The sequence below is a fragment of the Acipenser ruthenus genome, chromosome 3 (assembly GCF_902713425.1).
Source record: "Acipenser ruthenus chromosome 3, fAciRut3.2 maternal haplotype, whole genome shotgun sequence".
NCBI lineage: Eukaryota > Metazoa > Chordata > Actinopteri > Acipenseriformes > Acipenseridae > Acipenser > Acipenser ruthenus.
In genome coordinates, this window is record NC_081191.1 from 88,628,660 (window position 1) to 88,650,427 (window position 21,768).

At 37.4% G+C, this 21,768-nt stretch overlaps 1 protein-coding gene across 5 annotated transcripts in view; it reads left to right on the forward strand.

The window, feature by feature from the left end:
• The window catches only part of LOC117394347 (thiamin pyrophosphokinase 1), a 125,236-nt gene extending 103,630 nt beyond the window's left edge, over positions 1-21,606 (forward strand). Inside the window, exons 1-3 of one of the 5 annotated variants that reach the window (XR_009320648.1) lie at positions 3,903-5,684; positions 6,032-6,129; positions 21,074-21,101. Coding sequence is in view for 4 of the 5 variants with exons in the window: in XM_059018705.1 (XP_058874688.1) it covers positions 6,032-6,129; positions 21,074-21,160 (185 nt within the window). In the remaining variant the exon portion in view is untranslated. The other 4 variants (XM_059018705.1, XM_059018711.1, XM_033992519.3 and 1 more) reach the window with 4 other exon arrangements.
• Positions 21,607-21,768: the final 162 nt, after the last annotated feature.

The following is a 21,768-nucleotide window of genomic DNA, read 5'->3' on the forward strand; positions in this document are numbered from 1 at the left end:
AAGCCGAGAATTTTGGTAGTTGGTTTGATTGTGACGACAAAACCATTGCATAACAATTGAAAGATTTTTATATGATTTTATATCATCTAATTTGGTAGAAAGGTGTTTTGCACTAATGTACACCGATTTGATATTCCTTGGGTTCTGGGGAACACTGTCCAAAAAAAAACTGTAGCTTCCAGATTCCATATGCTCTTAGAAGGATTAAAAGGAATATTAAAAAAAAACACACCAGAAACACCAGAATGGTACCTACAGTATGAGTCTCAATTTAATCTAATGGTTCTGGTGGCATTTATAAACTGTTTAAATGGCTTTATAATTTCACTAGAAATTAGAAATGTACGTTACTCCTTAGTGAATGTTGAAAGTGGTGTTATTATTAATATTATTACAGTCAAACCCACTTAATATCCCTTCTGTTAATGCCACTTTCATTATCCCTCACATTTATCAGTCACACAACTGATTTCCACCCCAATTAATATCACTTTGGGAAACAGAAATGAATATGCAAGAACATTTACATGCAAGTAAGATGCTGTACAGAGTTGAACAATCTAGCATACATAATGTGTGTGTGTGTGTGTGTGTGTGTGTGTGTGTGTGTGTGTGTGTGTGACAGGCTAGCTGTAGGGGTGACGTCAGACCAGAAAGGAGTACACAGACGGACAGTACTGGCAAGTGAAACTGAAGCGCCTCAGCGCTCAGTGATTTACTGTAAAATAAAAGGTTTAAACAGAAAACAAGACACGGCACTTGTGGCCAAAATAAACAGACAAACAAAACGGATTAACACTAAAACAAACAGTGGACGAACGGACAAACAAACACGGTGAGTCAAAGAAACTTTTTCTAGTTTTTTTAATTCTCACACCCGTTCTCCACTCACCGAACACACAACCCCAAGTGAGTAAAATGTGCATCTATATATACTGTTGTGCTGGGATTCAATTACTAATTAATTATTCACTTGTATCCCAGCATGTGAACTAATTCTGTGCAACCCTGTGCTTACATATTATTATATACTTTAAATGCATGTGAAGTGAAGTGCAATCCCCCGTGCCTAAATACAATTATACATTTTAAACACTTGTGCTCATTACCCACATTATATCCTGTGTACCAACTACAATACACCAACATTAACACACTAAATGCAACATATAACACACAAAGGCACACAGGGGCGGGGCACATTGCCAGTGTGGTTTTCATGATGGAAAATAAGTGTTACACTACCTATTGAACACTATTGTAATCAATGCAATACCCACTGTATTGCTACATTTTGAGTTCCACAGTTAAACAGGACTATTTGTTTTATTAACGCTGCTTCTGTGGTTTATTTGTTTGTTTGTTTTATAAATGTAGTATGCCCAATTATTTTGCCCCCGATTTTCTCCCCAATTTGAAATGTACAAACATGTTTTCCGTCACCGCAGCAATTCTACACACATCTTAGGAGAACTGAAGTCTTCCGATCCCATGACCAAGCCAGCTTTTTCTCCCAGGAATTCAAAAGTGGATGTCAGCAAGCTTACCGACCTCCAGAAGACAAAGGCTGGCTGGCCTGATCTCACTGTGCTCCTGGACAGGAGGGTTCGCTGTAGCGCGATGAGAAGAAAGTCACTGCTGGTTTTGCCTCCCTAACCCAACGGAGCACCAGAGCCAATGCGACACTCCCTTCGGAGTCCCCAGCGAAGGCCAACTGCTTCGCAGGAAGGACTCGAACCTGTGCTGTACGACTCACCCTGCACACCATACAGCTGTGCTTCTACCAGAGAACACTCCTCTGTGACTTAATGTTTATTTTGACAAGATATTACTGAACTGATAAAGTCAACCCCCTCTTGTTGTCATCCTTTTCTATTATAGCCCTTTGGAGTGGTATTGAACGGGTTTGACTATTAGTATTGATACTGTTATTGCTGTTATTACTATCCAATGCTACACCATATCAAAAAAGCCTTTAAGTGCTCTCTGCTGCAATATATTACGTTGTCTGGGTAAACGTTGCTAGCACATGAAGGGTAAACATCGACAACCTGTGATTAATGCTTGCTTTTAATTGTAACCAAATAGAACAGCAGCAAAACTCGCATTTTAAACTGACAATACAACTCAAACATAACCAAGTGTTAGAACATATTCTTCTGAACAATGTCTTGGAGGGATGTGACATGCTAATGCAGATTAATGATACTGGATTGTGTTGCTGAACTTATTCGCTTGGTTATCAAGTTGGCTGTCTCCTGAAAATAAAAAAAGGAAGAAAACAATGGCTTTCTATTCCTGTGTTAGGTTTATAAGGAGTGCTTTCTATAGTGAGTAAGCTAAAGCTCCAAATAATTGAGCAGTACAGTCTACACTCCACCTCACGAAGGTGCGCATCTGATTCTATATTCTCTACATTGATGAAGTGTTTTTGTTTTTTTCACTCGATCATTCATCCTTGACCATGACACGCTTGAGTGATTATGACTGAAGCATATGTACTTAATCACCTAATTAGTGAGACAGTTGATTGGACACTGGATATGGAGTGATTTCAGCTGTTGAATTGCAAGCTTGAATAAAAGCAATAAAGAAGATCACAGAAAAAAAACAATATGCCACGTCTGTCAAGAGTCACAACACCTGCCCAAGATCGACAGATCATTTTGCAGCATCTTCGTGATGTCAATTGTTAATCAGCACAATAAAAAGTCACTGCACCTGCTCTAAAACAGAGTTTGTCATTTTTCGATCACATCTAGTGAATTTTATCCAAATATAGGTGATACGTTTCTTTTGATGCTCAAATATAAGTGATACGTTTCTTTTGATGCTCAAATATAAGTGATACGTTTCTTTTGATGCTTAGTATATATATATAAAAACTCCCATTTTTGGAATTTGAAATTGTACCAGTTTTGGCAGTCACCTTTGTAGAATCCCATTTTGTGGGGTAATATGAAGAACAATGTTCTGCAGTGGTAGTAAATGGATAACACCTGGGGTGACACTGTGCTTTTTTTCTGCATATTTCCTAGGGGATAATTGTTTATTCTGGGATACCAAGATAAATGTTCCTCCTCCAGTCGGCTGTCAGTCCCAGAAAGGCAGCTTGATCATAATAATTTTGTAGAGTGGATCCAATAAGGGATGCCAGGATAGAAATGGATAAAAATGCTTGTCATTCATCCAAAAATCAGTTTGCTATTCCACATGCTGTACTCAGTCCTAGCACCATTATTACCCTTATTGTTAATTAAATACCTTAAAGTACAGTACTCTGCTCACCAAACCCCATTGAAAATGCAGACAGTTCTGCTATTATGTTTTTTGATAAGTTTGGTTAACAAGAATGCAAATCAGGTTAAAATTTTGTATGCTTTAAAAAAAAAAAAAAGTTGGGTTAAATAAATTAACTTTGGCTATAAAAATGTCAGTCCATTGAACAACACTAATGAGCTGTGTGTAGTATCAATAAAGAGGCTAACTAGTTGTTTAACTTTTTGTATCAATATTTTACCAGCTGTATCAATATTTTAAAGCTATTGAGTTAGCAATTGATATAGAGTTGCAGTAGCACACTTCTATTACTACACACACGTGATTATGGTGTACTTTTGACTATGTTGATGTGATTTATCATGCAGCCACTGAAATCACATTCAAGAGGCTTGATAATCATTGCATTCTGTATAAATAATTCATTTGGTTGTTGGATCTACTTTGAAGGTGTTATCGGCTGTTTCCTGTAACTGGAAGCATCTACAGTGCTCTCAAAAGTATTCACCCCCCTGCAGTATAAAACAAAAAACACCTTACAATGCAGAATATCACCTTTATTCTAGTTTCCACCCTTGGTCAAGTGTACAGTGGCTCTCAAATGTATTCACCCCACTTGGACTTTTACAAATTTTATTGTGTTACAACATGGAATCAAAATGGATTTAATTAGGAGTTTTTAGCCACTGATTAACACAAAAAAAAGTCCATACTGTCAAATGGAAAAATAAAATCTACAAATTGTTCTAAATTAATTACAAATATAAAACAGAAAATAATTGATTGCATAAGTATTCACCCCCTTTGCTATGACACACCTAAATAAGCCCTGGTGCAACCAATTGTCCTTAGAAGTCACATAATTAGTTGAATGGAGTCCAACTGCTTGCAATTAAGGTGTTTCACAAGATTTCAGGTTAAATACACCTGTCTCTGGGAGGTCCCACAGTTGGTTAGTACATTTCCTAACAAAAACTACATCATGAAGACGAAGGAACATTCAAAGCAAATCCAGAATAAGGTTCTTCAAAAGCACCAATCAGGGGTAGGATATAAGAACATTTCCAAGGCATTGAATATCCCCCAGAGCACAGTAAAGTCCATTATTAAGAAATGGAGAGAATATGGCACAACTGTGAATCTGTCTAGAACAGGCCGTCCTCAAAAACTGAGTATCCGGGCGAGAAGGGCACTAGTCAGGTGGGCCACCAAGAGGCCTATGGCAACTCTAAAGGAGTTAGAGTCTTCCACGGCTGAGCTGGGAGACACTGTGCATATGGCAACAATAGCCCGGGTGCTTCACAAAACTGGCCTTTATGGGAGAGTGGCAAAAAGAAAGCCATTATTGAAAAAAACTTACATCAAATCTTGGCTAGAGTTTGCCAGAAGGCATGTGGGAGACTCGGAGACCAAGTGGAAGAAGATTCTATGGTCTGATGAGACCAAAATAGAGCTTAACACCGCACATCATCCTGAGAACACCATCCCTACCGTGAAGCATGGTAGTGGCAGTATCATGCTATGGGGATGCTTCTCTGCATCAGGGCCTGGAAAGCTTGTGAAGATAGAGGGCAAAATGGATGCAGCAAAGTACAGAGAAATCCTGGAGGAAAACCTGTTTCAGTCTGCAGAGACCTGGGACTTGGGAGAAGATTCATCTTCCAGCAGGACAATGACCCCAAACATACAGCCAAAGCCACACTGGAGTGGCTTAAAAACAAAAAGGTCAATGTCCTGGAGTGGCCCAGTCAAAGCCTGGACCTCAATCCAATTGAGAATATGTGGAAAGAGTTAAAAATTGCTGTTCACCAAAGGTCCCCATCCAACTTGACGGAGCTTGAGCAATTTTGCAAAGAAGAATGGGCAAAAATTGCAGTGTCTAGATGTGCAAAGCTGTAATTGCTGCCAAAGGTGTCTCTACCAAATATTGACTCAAGGGGGTGAATACTTATGCAATCAATTATTTTCTGTTTTGTGTTTGTAATTAATTTAGAACAATGTGTAGATTTTATTTTTTTGACATTATGGACTTTTTTTGTGTTGATCAGTGGCAAAAACTCCTAATTAAATCCATTTTGATTCCATGTTGTAACACAATAAAATGTGGAAAAGTCCAAGGGGGGTGAATACTTTTGAGAGCCACTGTACATTTACATGATACCGATAGCTCTGATTTTGTATGTATTGCCATGGAAGGGGACTGTATGCTACTAACATGCTTACTAGTAATTCACAGTTAAACCTTTGAAGAAAAATAGGAACATAAGAAAAAATACAAATGAGAGGAGGCCATTCATCCCATCAAGCTCATCTGGTTCCAAGAAGCTGATTGATCTCAGAACTTTGGCAAATTGGGTCTTAAAGGATCCAAGTGATTTTGCCTCAACATCTATGCTAATGCATAGGTTAGTGCATTAGCCCACTGTGTCACCTAGTTACCTACACTATTGTTCCACAGTAAGCATGTTGAAGCATTTCCATGAATTTCTCATTCCATGACCCCTGCAGTTAAATACGTGTTTCTATAGAGATTGCACGGATAACTAATTATATATGTGAGCCCTGACCCTTCTCTTATTACAGTTAATATTCTATACAATTTCTGATTTAATTAGTTTGACTAATATTCCCACCCAGATTCTCCTAGAATGTGTGTCTAAAACAGCATAATTGTAACAATGTATTTCTAAAAGTATTTTGGATTTAACTACAGTGCATTAATGAGATGTATTTATTGTTTTCCATTAATAAGCAATAATGACCTCAGCAAAGGACATTTCATGGGGATCTATGACCGGTCGGGCGAGTTGGTGGCCCGAAGGCAAAGCTATTATAAGCCATCTATTACAGGTAAAATACTTTGAATAAACACCATTTTAAACCATTTTACCTTTTCTTCATAACTGCTAGTCTAAGTGTTCCACAAACTCAAACTAAGCTCTATTTAATTGTGATATAAGCTAAATGTGTTGTGCTGTGTAGGGTATTTCTAGAGAATTAAAGACATGTTCAGTAACCAATCAGATTGCGTGTTTTAGTCTCCAATGTTCTATCAGGGTTATAATATAATGTGATATGATAGTGGACTGCTCCCCTTACTGAAGGTATCACTTAATCATCTACTTACTTTTTGGGCTTGTTCCCTCAGAGTTGTTGAGGTTTTAAAGTTTCCAGGCACTTCCAATGAAAACTTTAACAAATGAGTAATTTAAGATAAATTGGATGGTTTGATATTAATAAACTTGTATTATTGGCTGTTACAGTAAGTAAGCCAACAGTATGATAGGAATGTATTATGTTCAGTATGTGCTTAATGTTGCTGTAAGTGCATTTATAGTTGTAATAGTAATACGGTTTATGTATGTTTTAAACAAAAAAAGATCAACATATAGCATGTTTATTTAAAAAAAAAAAAATTGGAAAACCTTCTCATGGCTAACCTTACAAAATATAATTTAACAAACTACTGTTGTAAGAAGCCTACAGATTGACAACGTGGTCCAAGTGGTTCAGACCCATTACAGAATTCAATTCACATTTGTCTCAGGAGATACTATTTTTTTTAAAAAAGAAATGGTGAATACAAAGCCCAATACCTTTACCCAATTGCAATATAAATTCTAATAATATTAGATTGGTTATAATAGTACTTAATGATTTTATTATAAACAAATTTCTCTATAAGTGTTGGGCTTTTCCTCCAAATGCATTATTGATGATCCTGTTGCTGAATGTTGAAAGAACCCACCTTGTCTCCTGGTCTGAAATTAACCTCTTAAAACCTTTGTTTCAGAGGAGAGTCTGTGGTCCCATAAAATATTGAATTGATTCAGCTGCTACTTTCCTATGTGAATGCCAGTTTGAAACACACAGAAGATAAATCCACAGTTCAAAATTATACATGTAAAGATTAAAGCGGAGGAGGTTAATGGTGTAAAATACCACACTTCTGTTTGTTGAACATAAAAAGGTAAAAGATCTGTCGGAATTAATCAGTTCTGCAGGAGTTGAGATAAATCGACAGGGCTCATGCAGTTGGGATCCAGTATTTTTAAGACCTAGCGTTAAGGGCATGTAAAAAGTTTATATAATGAAGTAGCTGCTTGTGGCAAAGTGGTGAGTGAATGCAGGTGAGTGCAATGCAGAGTGAATATAAAACAGACAGACAATGATTTCCAGGTGCAAGGGTGTTTACTGATTTAATTAACAATGTCCAGAGCCTTATGGCAAACACCTGTAAATAATAATGTTGGAATGATAAAGCGGCGTGTATCACTTGGTATTTGTAATTCCCCAGGTTTGACCCGTAACCAAAAAGTCCAGTTTTACACACCAACACTAAACACAAAACACAAACACCGTTCTTAGTGATAGTGAATACGTGCAAGTGGTGTAATACAGTTCTCTGTGAAATGCTGGGGTGAAAGTGATGTCCGGGTTTATGCTGGCTTTCACTACAGCTCCGGATCGTGCAACTAGTAGTCTATTAAAAACAGATGACAGTTAACAAAACACTAACAAACACAAGACAAAACTCACGGTTCATGAAACAGCACTCAGACTCCTTGTAGGTTTTCAAGACTAACCATTTACCAAGGAACAGATCACGTATGCTAAGTCCCCTATTTATATCCTCGCTCATGACCCCTAGGTTAACGAGCACATCCGCTCCTCCAATTCTCAGATGCCACACCGTTTACCGTCTGGGTCATTGAGTTTGGATACCGTAGCTGCGCCCCTTTCCTAAATGACCAACTTTCACCTACCCTACGGAATAAATTGTCGTGCCATTTAGTTAAGGGTACTCTGTTCCGGTTCACAGTGACCTCACAGGTCGAGAGGGAGATCTAACACCCTCTCGACCTGTCACAGATCTGTCACACTGCTGTTTACAGTTTTTTTTTCTTCTTTTTAATAGAGGCTGTCTGGCCCTCTAGCTTTCTGTGTACCCACTGCAACACACTCGAGCCTGCTCTAAGAAATTAAAACAACATTACATACTTCTGGATAAAGTCTTAGCTGAATGGTTATTTTTTTTGTAAACTGTACAATTTAACTTGTAAATTGTATTGGCCTCCCTAAGCCTAAGTATTAATAACGTGTAGTTGGACATAAAACCCTGAACACAAGTACATATGGCAAATAAATAATAGCTTACTGTTAGACTGTCACCACTTTAGTAGATTACAGAGCTAACAACTCCATTATCTATTTTGCTGTAATGCTGTTTTGAGGCTAGATTATAAAGAAGCTTTTTTTAATTTAGCTATTGCTGCTGTTTTTATTAGAGAGCCGGATTCCAGATTGCAGGCAATTTTATGGCATTATTCCCTAGCCACAGGGAAAGAGAGGCACAAATGATGTAAACACTTCTGAAAATAAATTCTGGTGAGATTAAAACTAATGTGGTCTTTCTCTCTTGAGGTGTTTAGTGATCCCCCTGCAAACACATTCTTTTCATCTGTACGTGACATTTTATTGAATTTCTGTGCCACAGATGCAGCCACCAAAATTCACATGCACCATTGTTTTGTGAAAGAAGAGTAGATTTGCAAATCTTACAAAAGCAAATTTGTGAATTATTTAATTTTGAAGTAAATGGGGAGCACTGTATTCCATTAACTAATACCAGAAACATTTAAAATGGCAAATGCTGATAATGTACAGCCAACTGTACACAGAAAATCAGCTAACCAGAATGATTACATCCCCCGCATTATTCCAGTTACTTGACATTGTACTGAAGTATGGCTTTCCATTGTTATATAGCAGTAGTTATTTGTGTCCCTTTGGTATCTTAATGTAAATGGTAATGTGGTGAGTAAGTGCAGTTAAGAAAACAGAATCTGTAAAGGGTGGGACACTCCAGCCCCCATGGAGAATAGTTCTGAGACACTGTAATGTTCCCGACCCTGGATTTGCATAATAAATTCAAATGAAAAATCAGCAGAACAATCAAAAAACAAAGCCTTGACTATTTAACATTTAGAGGTCACAAGTCCTCGGTTTAAATAAATACAGAGTAAATATACCTAACAGTTTACCAACCTTTCATGACTCCTCCTTCAAAGCGAGCTGAACTGGAACAAAGCTGGATGTGAACCAGTCAGGGGACACAACAGCAGAGCTATCTATGAACATATAAAAGGGGACCATGGGGACACCTGCCTCTTTCTTTCTGACTCCATGGGGCATGTGAAGAATTGCCCACTTTGCCAAGTAGTGAAAAGAGGTATATGCAGGCCAAAATATGTGGTGGGGGGTCTCATTGGGTCAGTAATATTTACACTGAAAAAAGCATTATCAAAAACATGTGTCTACAGTACTCGAGTTTCTGATTATTTTACCTCTCAGATCCCGATGGGGGAAAAATCATTTTGTCAAGATTTTAAATGTTAGCTTCCAAAATATTTCTATATGCATTAGTCTTAAGGCACAGCAAACCTGCCATTATCCAGACTGTTTTTCCTCAGTTGTTAATGTGTGCAATGCTTTTGTGCCCTGTTGTCACAGAAGCTTTGGTAAGTTTATTTTAATTGGGTTATGTTATTATTATTATTTGTTTATTTAGCAGACGGCTTTATCCAAGGTGAGATACAGAGACTAGGGTGTGTGAACTATGCATCAGCTGCAGAGTGACTTACAACTACGTTTCACCTGAAAGACAGAGCACAAGGAGGTTAAGTGACTTGCTCAGGGTCACACAATGAGTCAGTGGCTGACGTGGGATTTGAACTGGGGACCTTCTGGTTATAAGACCTTTTCTTTAACCACTGGACCAAATGGTTGTAGGATTATTTTTTGACTGGGAGTTTCTATATTAACAATTTGTTATAATAAGGTTATATATACAAGCCCCCCTGGTCCCATTTAGTTAGTTAATTTAGTAATAATGTAGGTTTTACTGTTTTACAATAAGGTGTAGATAAAATTATCTTGGGCAGAAACACTGAAACCTGGTTGTTTCTAAAAGCAATTGGGGAGCTGTAAATGTGGATGATTGGTCAAGTACGTTCTTTTTGGTAAAAGAAAATAGTGACCTCCATGCTGGATGACTTTGTTCAGTACACCGATGGCATCATAAATGTTATATAAATGTTTGAATTATGATGACATGATGAACTGTAGTAAGTTTGAGAGCAATACCCATGGGTGTCACTTATTATAATTATAGGAAATGTGCTGAGGGAGTTATTAGAAGCTGTAGACTTTGAGTTATTTGATTTGAGTATTATTTATTATGCATTGAGAGTTTGTGTGGTGGGGGGGGGGGCTGTCACTCATATTTTAACAGATTGTTTTGTATTATTTCATCATCTTAGGAACTATTTTTAACAATGTTGCTGCCTGTCACTTTTTTTATACACCCGCTCAGGCTTGTTGCTTCCTTAGCTTTTACACTGTATTCTTGTTCACATAAAAAGTGAATTTATGTTCAACTTTTTTCCTAGGCATTGCTGTGCTTCATGGAGCTGTGAGATTTGTTTGTGACTTGTAGCCCGCTGCCCTCATCAGGACATCCATGTGAATAACATGGTGCATCTCAAACCTCATTCCAGTGACACAAGTTAATGTAGCCCATTAACATAATGCCGTATGAGGCTGTGTGGTCCAGTGGTTAAAGAAAAGGGCTTGTAAACAGAAGGTCCCCGGTTCAAATCCCACCTCAGCCACTGACTCATTGTGTGACCCTGAGCAAGTTACTTAACCTCCTTGTGCTCCGTCTTTCGGGTGAAATGTAATTGTAAGTGACTCTTCAGCTGATGCATAGTTCACACACCCTAGTCTCTGTAAGTCACCTTGGATAAAGGCGTCTGCTAAATAAACATATAATAATAATAATGTTTTAGCTGAAGGTGCTTGAGAAGAAATCCATCTGCACAACAGATGAGAATATTTAAAATATTGGTAATGCTGCTGTGGTCTTTGTCCTGCTTGTTGCTTTGTTTTGGTATGCTTGCCTCATTTTGTTCAAAGATCACTATTGCTGTGTTTCAGTGACTGTTATATGTTAGAAGTTGAATCTAGTTTTAGGCTTTTCTATGCATAAGCAGTTGGTGGTTGGTCTATTCTGCTACACAAAAGTTTGCTCATCAAAACATCTGGGGTTTGTAAGTATTTTACCTTATGTTTACCTAGTAAGGAATTGGGTCCCATTTTCAGGAATGACCCACCCAACGTCTGTAGTTAATGTTTTTTTGTGATGTTTTCATGTCGACCACCTTCACTGCTGAACTTCGTTTTCTATTCCTGATGAGTGCCCTATCACATTTCAAATCCAAATTCCAAAGGCGGCTTCACACTATTACTAACATTATACTGCTTGTCAGCGTTTATAATAACAATCATTAGTTAGCACAGCCATTTTCATGACCTACAAAACCACTCAAGCAGGCACACAGCAATGCTTTAGTGGAAATTAAATAGGCTATTTCATCAAAAAGTTACATTGTCGCATTGGATTATCAGTCAATATCAGACTACTTACAAACCCAAGAAGTTTTGATGCTCAAACGTATGTGTATTAGGATAGACAACCACAACAACAACAACAACAAAAATCTTGGGATTGCAATTAGTCAATAGGGTTACTCTCATGAAAAATGGTACCATCGATATTAGAATAAGGGTAGCAGTGTGGAGTAGTGGTTAGGGCTCTGGACTCTTTACCGGAGGGTCGTGGGTTCAATCCCAGGTGGGGGACACTGCTGTTGTACCCTTGAGCAAGGTACTTTACCTAGATTGCTCCAGTAAAAACCCAACTGCATAAATGGGTAATTGTATGTAAAAAATAATGTGATATCGTGTAACAATTGTAAGTTGCCCTGGATAATGGCGTCTGCTAAGAAATAAATAATAATAATAATAATAATAATAATAATAATAATAATAATAATAATAATAATAAATAATAATAATAATTGCAAGCCCAAGATGGCCCAGTGTTTAAGTTCCACTAAAGCAGTACTGTGTGCCATGTTGGTTGGTTTTGTAGGTCATGAAAAGGCAACAACATGTATATTGGTTTTTTATACTAAATCCAATTTTGGCACACAAGAGTATTCAAAAGCCTGTGTTGTAAAGGAACACAACACGTTTTAAAGAAATCTGCCATTGAGAGGAGTGAGTGCTGCTGCTGCCCAGTGTCACTGCCCAAAATCGACTTGGGGAGCTTATTATTAATTTAGCAGTGCTTCCAGTAAAAATTCTGATTTAACCGAGAGCCCAGGGTGGATAAAAAAGCAGCCCTGTGTATTCATTTCTAAACCGTATGGTTCCCGGGAGCAGTCTAGATGCAACCATCAAACAGTGTGTAATGTGATCTGCATGCGGATATGTGTTTCCTTCTCTCCATCCACAAGCTGAATTAGTTTGGCCTTCCATAGCAGCTCTGTTTAATACACATGTTCACCATGAGGTACGTTTTAAACTGTTTTAAATCTACTGTAGTAATATATTTAGAATTATACAGCGTTATTTGTTTCTGCTATTATTATTCGTAGTAGTAGTGTTATATTTTTTATTGGCATAAACTGTTCTCTCGAATAATATAGAAATTATATTTCAAGTTCTTTAGTTCTGTGTGTGTATGAGAAGTAAAGTAACCACTGGACTTCAAACGTATTAATATGCTTAGAACAAGATGTAATTACAATAATTGGAGTAAAGCCATAGATGGAGGGGGGTGGGCATTGCATCAATAGACAGCTCAGTACTATTTCTTTATTTTGTTGGTTCAGTACTACTGAATATTGATGCAGAGTCTGCAGATTGTTTAAAGGTACTAACATCTTGATTTTTAAAACGGTCCACACTCGTTGAGATAATCCACCCTTGGCACCTCTGTGCTAGTTATAGTGTTGACATTAAGAATGTGATAGGGAAAGCAGCGAAAGGTGGACAACATGAAAACATCACAGACGAGTCTCAATAAACATGCTTTTCCAAATAACGTTAAAACTACACTTTTGTGTGGGTCATTCCTGAAAGTGGGACCTGGCACGAGTCACCTGACTAGGTAAACATCATCAGGTAAGCTACTCACAAACCCAAGATGTTTTGATGATGAAACTTATCTGTATTAGAATATACAAACCACCAAAAAAAAATCTTAGACCTGCAACGAGTCTATGTCGATGGTAACATTTTCATGGACTGACTATTGCTTTATCCCTGGTGTCTCCTTGCTTATTGATCCCTGAGCCTCTCTCAAAAAGACTAACAAGTGTGTGATGTCTTGTGTGGTGACTTTATGATGTGTACTAATATGCAGCAGGGGCACAGTTGAGCCATCAAAATCATTTCACTTGGGAACTGAGCTAGATGAGGCTAATGTTGAATCATGTAAGTTGTTTGAAATGTATATAAGAAAAAGGTATATGATAAAAACTTTACAGTAGCAGTTTTCTAAAGGTGATGTGCAGTTTAGCTGTTCTTATAGAGAAGAGTGATGTGTGTGTGTGTTTGCTTTTTCTAACTGAAGTTTACAAATGTAGCAATTTACTGTAGTTTACTGGCTATAATTTGTTTGTTTCTACCATCTGCATGTTCTGAGTTTGAGTTTTTTCAAGCCACTTTAGGTAGAGAGAGGTACATTATTTTGATAAAACATTTGTTTGATTACTTTAAGATGAGCTCTAAAGGTCAGTGTGCTTACAACTCTATTGTACATTGTTTATCTCAGCCTAGCAAAATATGAACCATTATCCCAAAGTAAAACATTTACCTCAGAGTGTTTGTTCTGGGTGAACTATCATTCCAGTCATTTGAATATAAAATACTTATTTAAGGAATTGTGTCCCATATGGTCTTAAAGTATGTAGAGCTAAATACATTATAAATACATTTATTATTATTTAATTATGTAGCAAACACTTTTATCCAAAGCAACTTACAGAAATTAAACAAAACATAAAAATACTAAATTAAAAAATGTAAAATGTTTGTTATAAGAAGGAAAAATAAAATAGAAAAAGAAATAAGGATGAAAAGACACAGCAGGCATATACAAGCAAAGAAGAATTATAAACATTTAAAACAACAACATAGAAACACCCCATGTCCTTTCCCGATGTCCTTACACGATTATTAATATTTCTTTCTTAGCAGACGCCCTTATCCAGAGTGACTTACAATTGTTACAAGATATCACATTATTTTTACATACAATTACCCATTTATACAGTTGGGTTTTTACTGGAGCAATTTAGGTAAAGCACCTTGCTCAAGGGTACAGCAGCAGTGTCCCCCACCTGGGATTGAACACACAACCCTCCGGTCAAGAGTCAAGAGCCCTAACCACTACTCCACACGGCTTCCCGATTGCTGCTCACACCGGCAGAGGAAGATGAATCTGTAGCAATCCTTAATCGGAAGCAGCAGAAACACGTGTGATGGACGGAGGTGAAAACAACACAGAACACTTGCAATGATGTTGTTATTGTTTGAATGAGAATTGAAAAGAAAAAAAAACAAACAAAACAAAATAATAAAAAAACACTTTTTTAAATAAATAATTCCAGTAAATCTTTCCTAATGTATATTATCATTACTTTGTTGATCTCACGTTTTCATTAATTTCCTGTACTACCCCTCATGAAGTCACTGAAATCCTTTTGCTTTTTGATCCAGTCAGTCAGTGTAACTCCCTTGCCCTTCAAGATAAGAACATAAGAACATAAGAACATAAGAACGTTTACAAACGAGAGGAGGCCATTCAGCCCATCTTGCTCGTTTGGTTGTTAGTAGCTTATTGATCCCAGAATCTCATCAAGCAGCTTCTTGAAGGATCCCAGGGTGTCAGCTTCAACATTATTACTGGGGAGTTGGTTCCAGACTCTCACAATTCTCTGTGTAAAAAAGTGCCTCCTATTTTCTGTTCTGAATGCCCCTTTATCTAATCTCCATTTGTGACCCCTGGTCCTTGTTTCTTTTTTCATGTCAAAGAAGTCCCCTGGGTTGACATTGTCTATACCTTTTAGGATTTTGAATGTTTGAATCAGATCGCCGCGTAGTCTTCTTTGTTCAAGACTGAATAGATTCAATTCTTTTAGCCTGTCTGCATACGACATGCCTTTTAAACCCGGGATAATTCTGGTTGCTCTTCTTTGCACTCTTTCTAGAGCAGCAATATCCTTTTTGTAACGAGGTGACCAGAACTGAACACAATATTCTAGATGAGGACTTATTAATGATGTACCTCACAGGTTGTTTTCAATGCTGTTGACGTTTTGCCCACTACAAAATGGCGGGATTTAGGGACAGAATGCTGTGTTGTACCATCCAACATTAAAATCTTCTTATAGGAAAGAACCATACCAGAGTTAAATCAAGCTGCCGTGTATAAGTAAAATTAAATAAAAATAAACAGATTTTTTTGGTGATGCTGGGATGCCTGTTTTATTTTGATACAGAACAGCAGGGGTTTTTAGAATCATTACTGATGTGTGGGTGTGTGTCTGTGCTTAAGGATGTTCTTCAAATATTTGTACTTAAGTTGGAAGTGAATTTAACCAACTAATATTTAGTGACGAATGGTCAAGGGACATTAGGCCTGTAGGGAAAAATTGATGAAAACTGAAAAACAATATTAGTGAAAGTCAAAAATATGTTTATTTGTGTAATACAAGAATATAACTATTTGAAGAAAGCAGAGACACATGCTCTGGGTCACAGCGGATGGAATCTGTGCAACAAACAATGACTGCAATCACTTTTTAATAACACAGAACACTCCCCTATAATGACATCATATGAGACCCTCCCCACCTAAACCTGTGTATGTGGCCAGTCCCCAAGCCTCTGTTATCTCTGAGATTCTCCCATCCCCCCATGCAACCAAAACAGAGCAGAACAGAGACCCTTTCCACAAATGCACATAAATGGGCATATTTGCTGAAACTGCATTCCAAAATACCCCACCTAAACTCTGTGCTCAATGCCTCTCCATTGAAAGTACCATACAAACAATATATTAATATGGACTATCAAATTTCCTTACAGGCCATATCACAAAACAACCACACAATTTCGTCCAATTTTCATTCTCTGCTTGATAGAGGCCCAGGATTGACTCTAGCCAGGACAGTACCTTTTGTATCAAGGGAGAACGATACATGTAATTTGTATGTAGAGTCAATGCCAGCTGCAGTGTGTCAGTAGAGGGCACTGCACAATATTAAAATACTATTTTCCAAGCCATTCTGTGTCGTACTGGTAGCTTGATATAAAGCAGTTTTTTTTTTCAGTTAATGTTGGGCAAGCTGCTGTTGTGAAAGCATCCTAGAGCTACAATCTGTAAGCACATTTGGCAATAGGTCAAAACACCATTGTGATTTTCAGGTCAGATGATAAACATGGATTGCTTATCCAACTTACACTTCATAATACAGCCTCACAGTGGTGTCCATTGTAATGCAAGAGACTGTTAAATGGTTAAACCTGCCTTTTTAGTACATATGAAAATGCATGAATTAAAAACCCTGTATCACTAAAAACAATAGGAAACGATCATAGAATGATGGATTAATTAGCCCGTTCTGATAATTGTGTTGCACTCTGACATGGACAGTGGAGCCAGCTCTGTTTTTGTGTGGAATGACCCTTTAGAACAAGTATGTCAGTAACATACACCCCCCACCACGGCTGTAAATTCAGAATAAGAGCCATCAGTATGATGAACAAAATCGATGACCATGAACTATATCAACAGTGTGTACAGTGTAACATAGAATAATGGCAAGACGGGTAGTAATTTGGGTTTAGTCAGATGAAACGATTTTGGCCACTTTTGGTCAGTTTCACAGATGCTGATTAGCACTAATATTGGACTACCTAATCTTACCTTACGTAAGGTAGTCACGGATTAGTGTTAATCAGGATCTGTGAAACCAGCCATTAAAATAATGTGTATAGCATGCAATGTCTTTTTTCATCATTTCAAACTTTAGGGGGCCCCTTTCATAAGAGAGGTGTGCCTCACTTCCTTCTGTCACCCGGCTTCTTGACAGAAACATAAAAACCATTGTGGTGACTGCAGCAAGTTTATTTTATTTTTTTAAATACAGGATTATCTGCCTTAAAATCACCTCACGTATGGTTTCCAGTAAGGCCTAACAAAGCTTAGTTAATTAAAGCCTAGTCATTCCAGAAAGCTCTTAATAAAATAAGCACTTCTTTTTTTTTTTTTTTTAAATGGTGCTTTACAGTCACTACTGCATTGCCTGGGGTTGGCTGGCTGACTGCCCAGCATTTACAACACATCAGAGGATGATCGGCTGCTCCAGCCTTTCTGCTTGCGTCAGCTATACAGCAAAAGCTTTCTCTCACCAAAGGTAATTAGGTAAAGTCTTAATGTGTAAGCTCCCTCAACCCAAAATAAATAGTTTGCAAGAACTCTTGTACCTTTCAGTAGATATTACTCCCATTTTAAAGATCCCATTTAAGCATTGAGCAGCTCCTAATTGCAGACAGATGTTAACTGTTTGTGTGACTGCTGCCACGTTAATGGTTTTTAAAAGGAGTGGTTTTATTGTTATGGCTTTAAGGTGCACATTCTTTGCTATAAATTAAAGATGCATGCCTCGTTTTCATATAGCTAGTTCCAATACTGGAGTCATGTCTGCAGTTTGGACATGAGCATTTGTTGCCTGATTTACCCCCCACGCAGACCTCTTAATCTAATTCACAAGTGCAGTGGTCCCCAAATACTACAGAGTTCATATCAATCCTGCCCCAAAAAAAGGTTTCTGTTATGGTGAGTTCAGAAATGGTAGGACATGTAATGTGGAGCATTCAGCAACCATTGTGACAAGAATGGAATTTATTTTTCTGTAACACCTCCCTTCCGCACAGGATCTCAATGACCTTTAGAAACATACAGCTGAATGAACTACTAGCCACCTTAAGATTGGAATTTGCACGGTTCGAGTCCAGGTTATTCCTTTGCCGACCGTGGACGGGAGCTCCCAGGGGGCGGCGCACAATTGGCCGAGTGCCGCCCGGGGGGAGGGAGGGTTAAGTTGGCCAGGGTGTCCTTAGCTCACCGCGCACCAGCGACCCCTGTGGTCTGGCCCGGCACCTATGGGCATGCCTGTAAGCTCCCCATGGCTGCGTTGTCCTCCAACGCTGTAGCTCTGGGTGGCTGCATGGTGAGTCTGCATGGCTAACGGCACATGCTTCAGAGTACAACGTGTGTTCATCTTCACCCTCCTGAGTCAGCGCAGGGGTGGTAGTGGTGAGCTGAGTTTAAAAAAATTAAATAATTCGACACTACTAAATTGGGGAGAAAATTAAAAAAAACTAATTGGCGACTACTAATTTTGATTTTATTTTATTTATTTAAAAAGAGAGAAGATTGGAACTGCAAATCTACCCAACAGTGATAATTTTATAATCTCAGAAATCTAGACAAACAGAGCAGAAACTAAAATAATCTTTCTTTATTTAGTTGTCTTTTGTACTTTTAAATGCATCACATTGTAACCAGCTGTCTTCAACAAAAAGGTCCAAGTGAAGCAATACAGAGAAACATTCATTTGTACATATTGTGAAAGATTGCGCAATATCTTGAAGTAATAAATGTTTTACAGATTTTTAGCCCTGTTAATTCATGCAGATTTACTTACCCGGATTCATTCCAAGTTCCTGTGTATGTATCCGGCCTGCATTTATGCATGAATTAACATGTCTCACAATCCCCAGGTGGGAGAGTAAGAGGGTATGAATTAGTGAAGAATAAACAGTGAATTCATTAGGAACAGATGGAGGGGAAAGGGGCACCTAAATGTTTTTAAATCATGATGAATTGACAGGACTGAATTCAAAATGAATTACATCAGAACTTGGAGGAAGTGCATAAGACAGTCAGGTGTTATTCCTGAATACCCTGTGCAGTTATTGTCCACATTAGAAACTAACACCTTTTGACAAACAACTTTTTATTTAACATTTATTTTTATTTTTTTATTTTTTGTGTGTTTTGCACTAATATAATATTGAAATGTTGTCAATACTAAGATCTGCCATTGTGCAGATCAATTGGATATACCCCATTATGTCATTTTCTTTTGTATGTAGTATTTAGGGTTTGGTGTTTTTGAACCCCTTTCAGTTTTGGAGGTGATGGCACCAGGGAAAGATCAGGGTTGTATTACACAGAGCGCCACAGTAAATGACACCATTAATTTCGGCTCTTCAACTAATATCAGTGTACTACAGGAACTGCTACATCTGGATGTGAAAAAATGTAGGCAAAATCCTGCCTCGCACAATTTTATATTCTTATTATTTATTTTTTAGCAGACGCCCTTATCCAGGGCAACTTACAATTGTTACATGATATCACATTATTTTTACATACAATTACATTATTTTTTTTACATAAATTACCCATTTATACAGTTGTTTTTTTTTTTTATTGGAGCAATATAGGTAAAGTACCTTGCTCAAGGGTACAACAGCAGTGTCCCCCACCTTGGATTGAACCCACAACCCTCCAGTCAAGAGTCCACAGCCCTAACCACTACTCCATCATCTTTTTTTATTTATTTTTTTATTTTCACGCTGGCTAAATAAAGATTCTTTCCCCAAAGTCCAGCTGATTTCCCCTCACTAAGAGATGTTCAACTGATGTGCTTTTTACATATAAATTGCTGTTGTTGGAGAAGGAGTTTTGAAGTGTGCAGAGGTTCTGTGCTACTAAAGTCTGGAAAGAAAAAGAGTTCTGCACAACAAAGCTTGTGTCCTGATACTTCTTGAGTGTAGTGTAGATCTGTACTGACAATCAAAAGTTGCACAGAAGATCTAAGATACCATTTGGCTATGCAATATATTGATTATAATAATCACTAGAATACATGTAATTGTCCTAATAGCTAAATATAAAGACAGTATAGGTTGGATTGAATGCACTGTGTTCAGTATTGAATTTAGGATTTGTTTAGCTCTTCTTGTAATATAAAAAACAGTAAACTAATCTAGTGAATGCCTATGGGTGGGCAGTGTGTTTTTTTTCTTTAATGCATGTGATGCCATTTTGAAATATGAGTGTTTGATAAGTTTACTCACTTTAATGGCCTCAAACTCAATGAATTCAAGATATCACAGGCATAGCAAAATGTGTAACAAAATAGTGCAGTTTTATGAATATGTGGCCATGGACAGCGGGTTATTATACCACCATAAAATGTTCATAAGTGAAATGGTATGAATGGAAGGAGAACTTTCATTTTTCTTCAAAGGAGGTCGTATTAATAGTCAACAGGCAGAGGTATTTCCTAGATCCCGTTTAAGTAAGTATTCATATGTAAAAGCAATAAAGGTTAAATAACTAATTTGCTGCGCTTGAATTTAGCAATTCCCATGAATTCATTATGCATCAGGTCATGTCCCTCCCAATACTGACAACTAGAGGTCAGTGTTTGGTAAAATAATCTGCTGTTTTTTTGTACAGTGGAGATATAATGCCAATTGGCTAAATTACTAATATATACAGTATATTTTTCCTAAATGGTCCTAAAGATGGGTACAGAGCACAATACACACTGAATTCAAATTGGAATGCTTAGAAAAATATTCCCATCAAGCTGCTATCATCATAAAAATCATGCTGTTAAATGGTTGTATCCTATGCCCTAATGACATTTTGGCATTTGAAATTATAATTTAATTGGTTTGGTAACCGCCTCAAATGTACATATTTGTACAAGAGGCAAAGTGCAGTCAGTTAAATTGGTAAAAGTTATAGGAAGCACTGTTTGCTTGAATTTGATTATTATTATTTATGTTCTTTCAGATGATCAACAACTACAATTTGGAAAACTGGTCAGTACCTCGAATGCATATGAATCACACAACCCTGATGAGGACAGAAAGCTTGTGACAATACAGACAGACCAGCCCTTGATTTGGAGTATGGGGATCATGAAAAGAGAACAAATTGACCAGGGGATGCTGTAAAATTAGGCCACAAAAACATGCATGTACTCTAGAATGTAGAATTAAATCGCAGGTAAGAGGGAATCCTATTTTTGTACGATTTAAAAATACAAAAAAAAAAAAAAAGGATATCAAACGGATTCAACTCCCAACATAATATTAATTATGCCAAAGACTGTTGTATTTTGCATTCCATAACTCTTATATTGCTTCAGGTAGAACAGGGCTGTTTAATTGAGTTGCACATTTTCAGCCTGCTTACTCCTGTTTAATCTGTCCATACATTAATTTTAAAAACAGATCAAATGCTCTATTTAATGAAGTGCCTTTCAGGATTGCAGTAACATTTTCTCCTTCTGTAAAGAGATATATTAAAAACAATAACCAATTTCTCAAGTGTTTTTTTTTCTTCAAGATATCAAAGCTTTTCAAAACCACACCCCATCTTGTTCATTTGGGTTACAGCAAACAACTTCTTGTGCCTTAAGTTTGTACTTGTGACAAGTACTGGAAAAATAAAAGAAACAAAACACACTGCTTCAGTTTATCTCC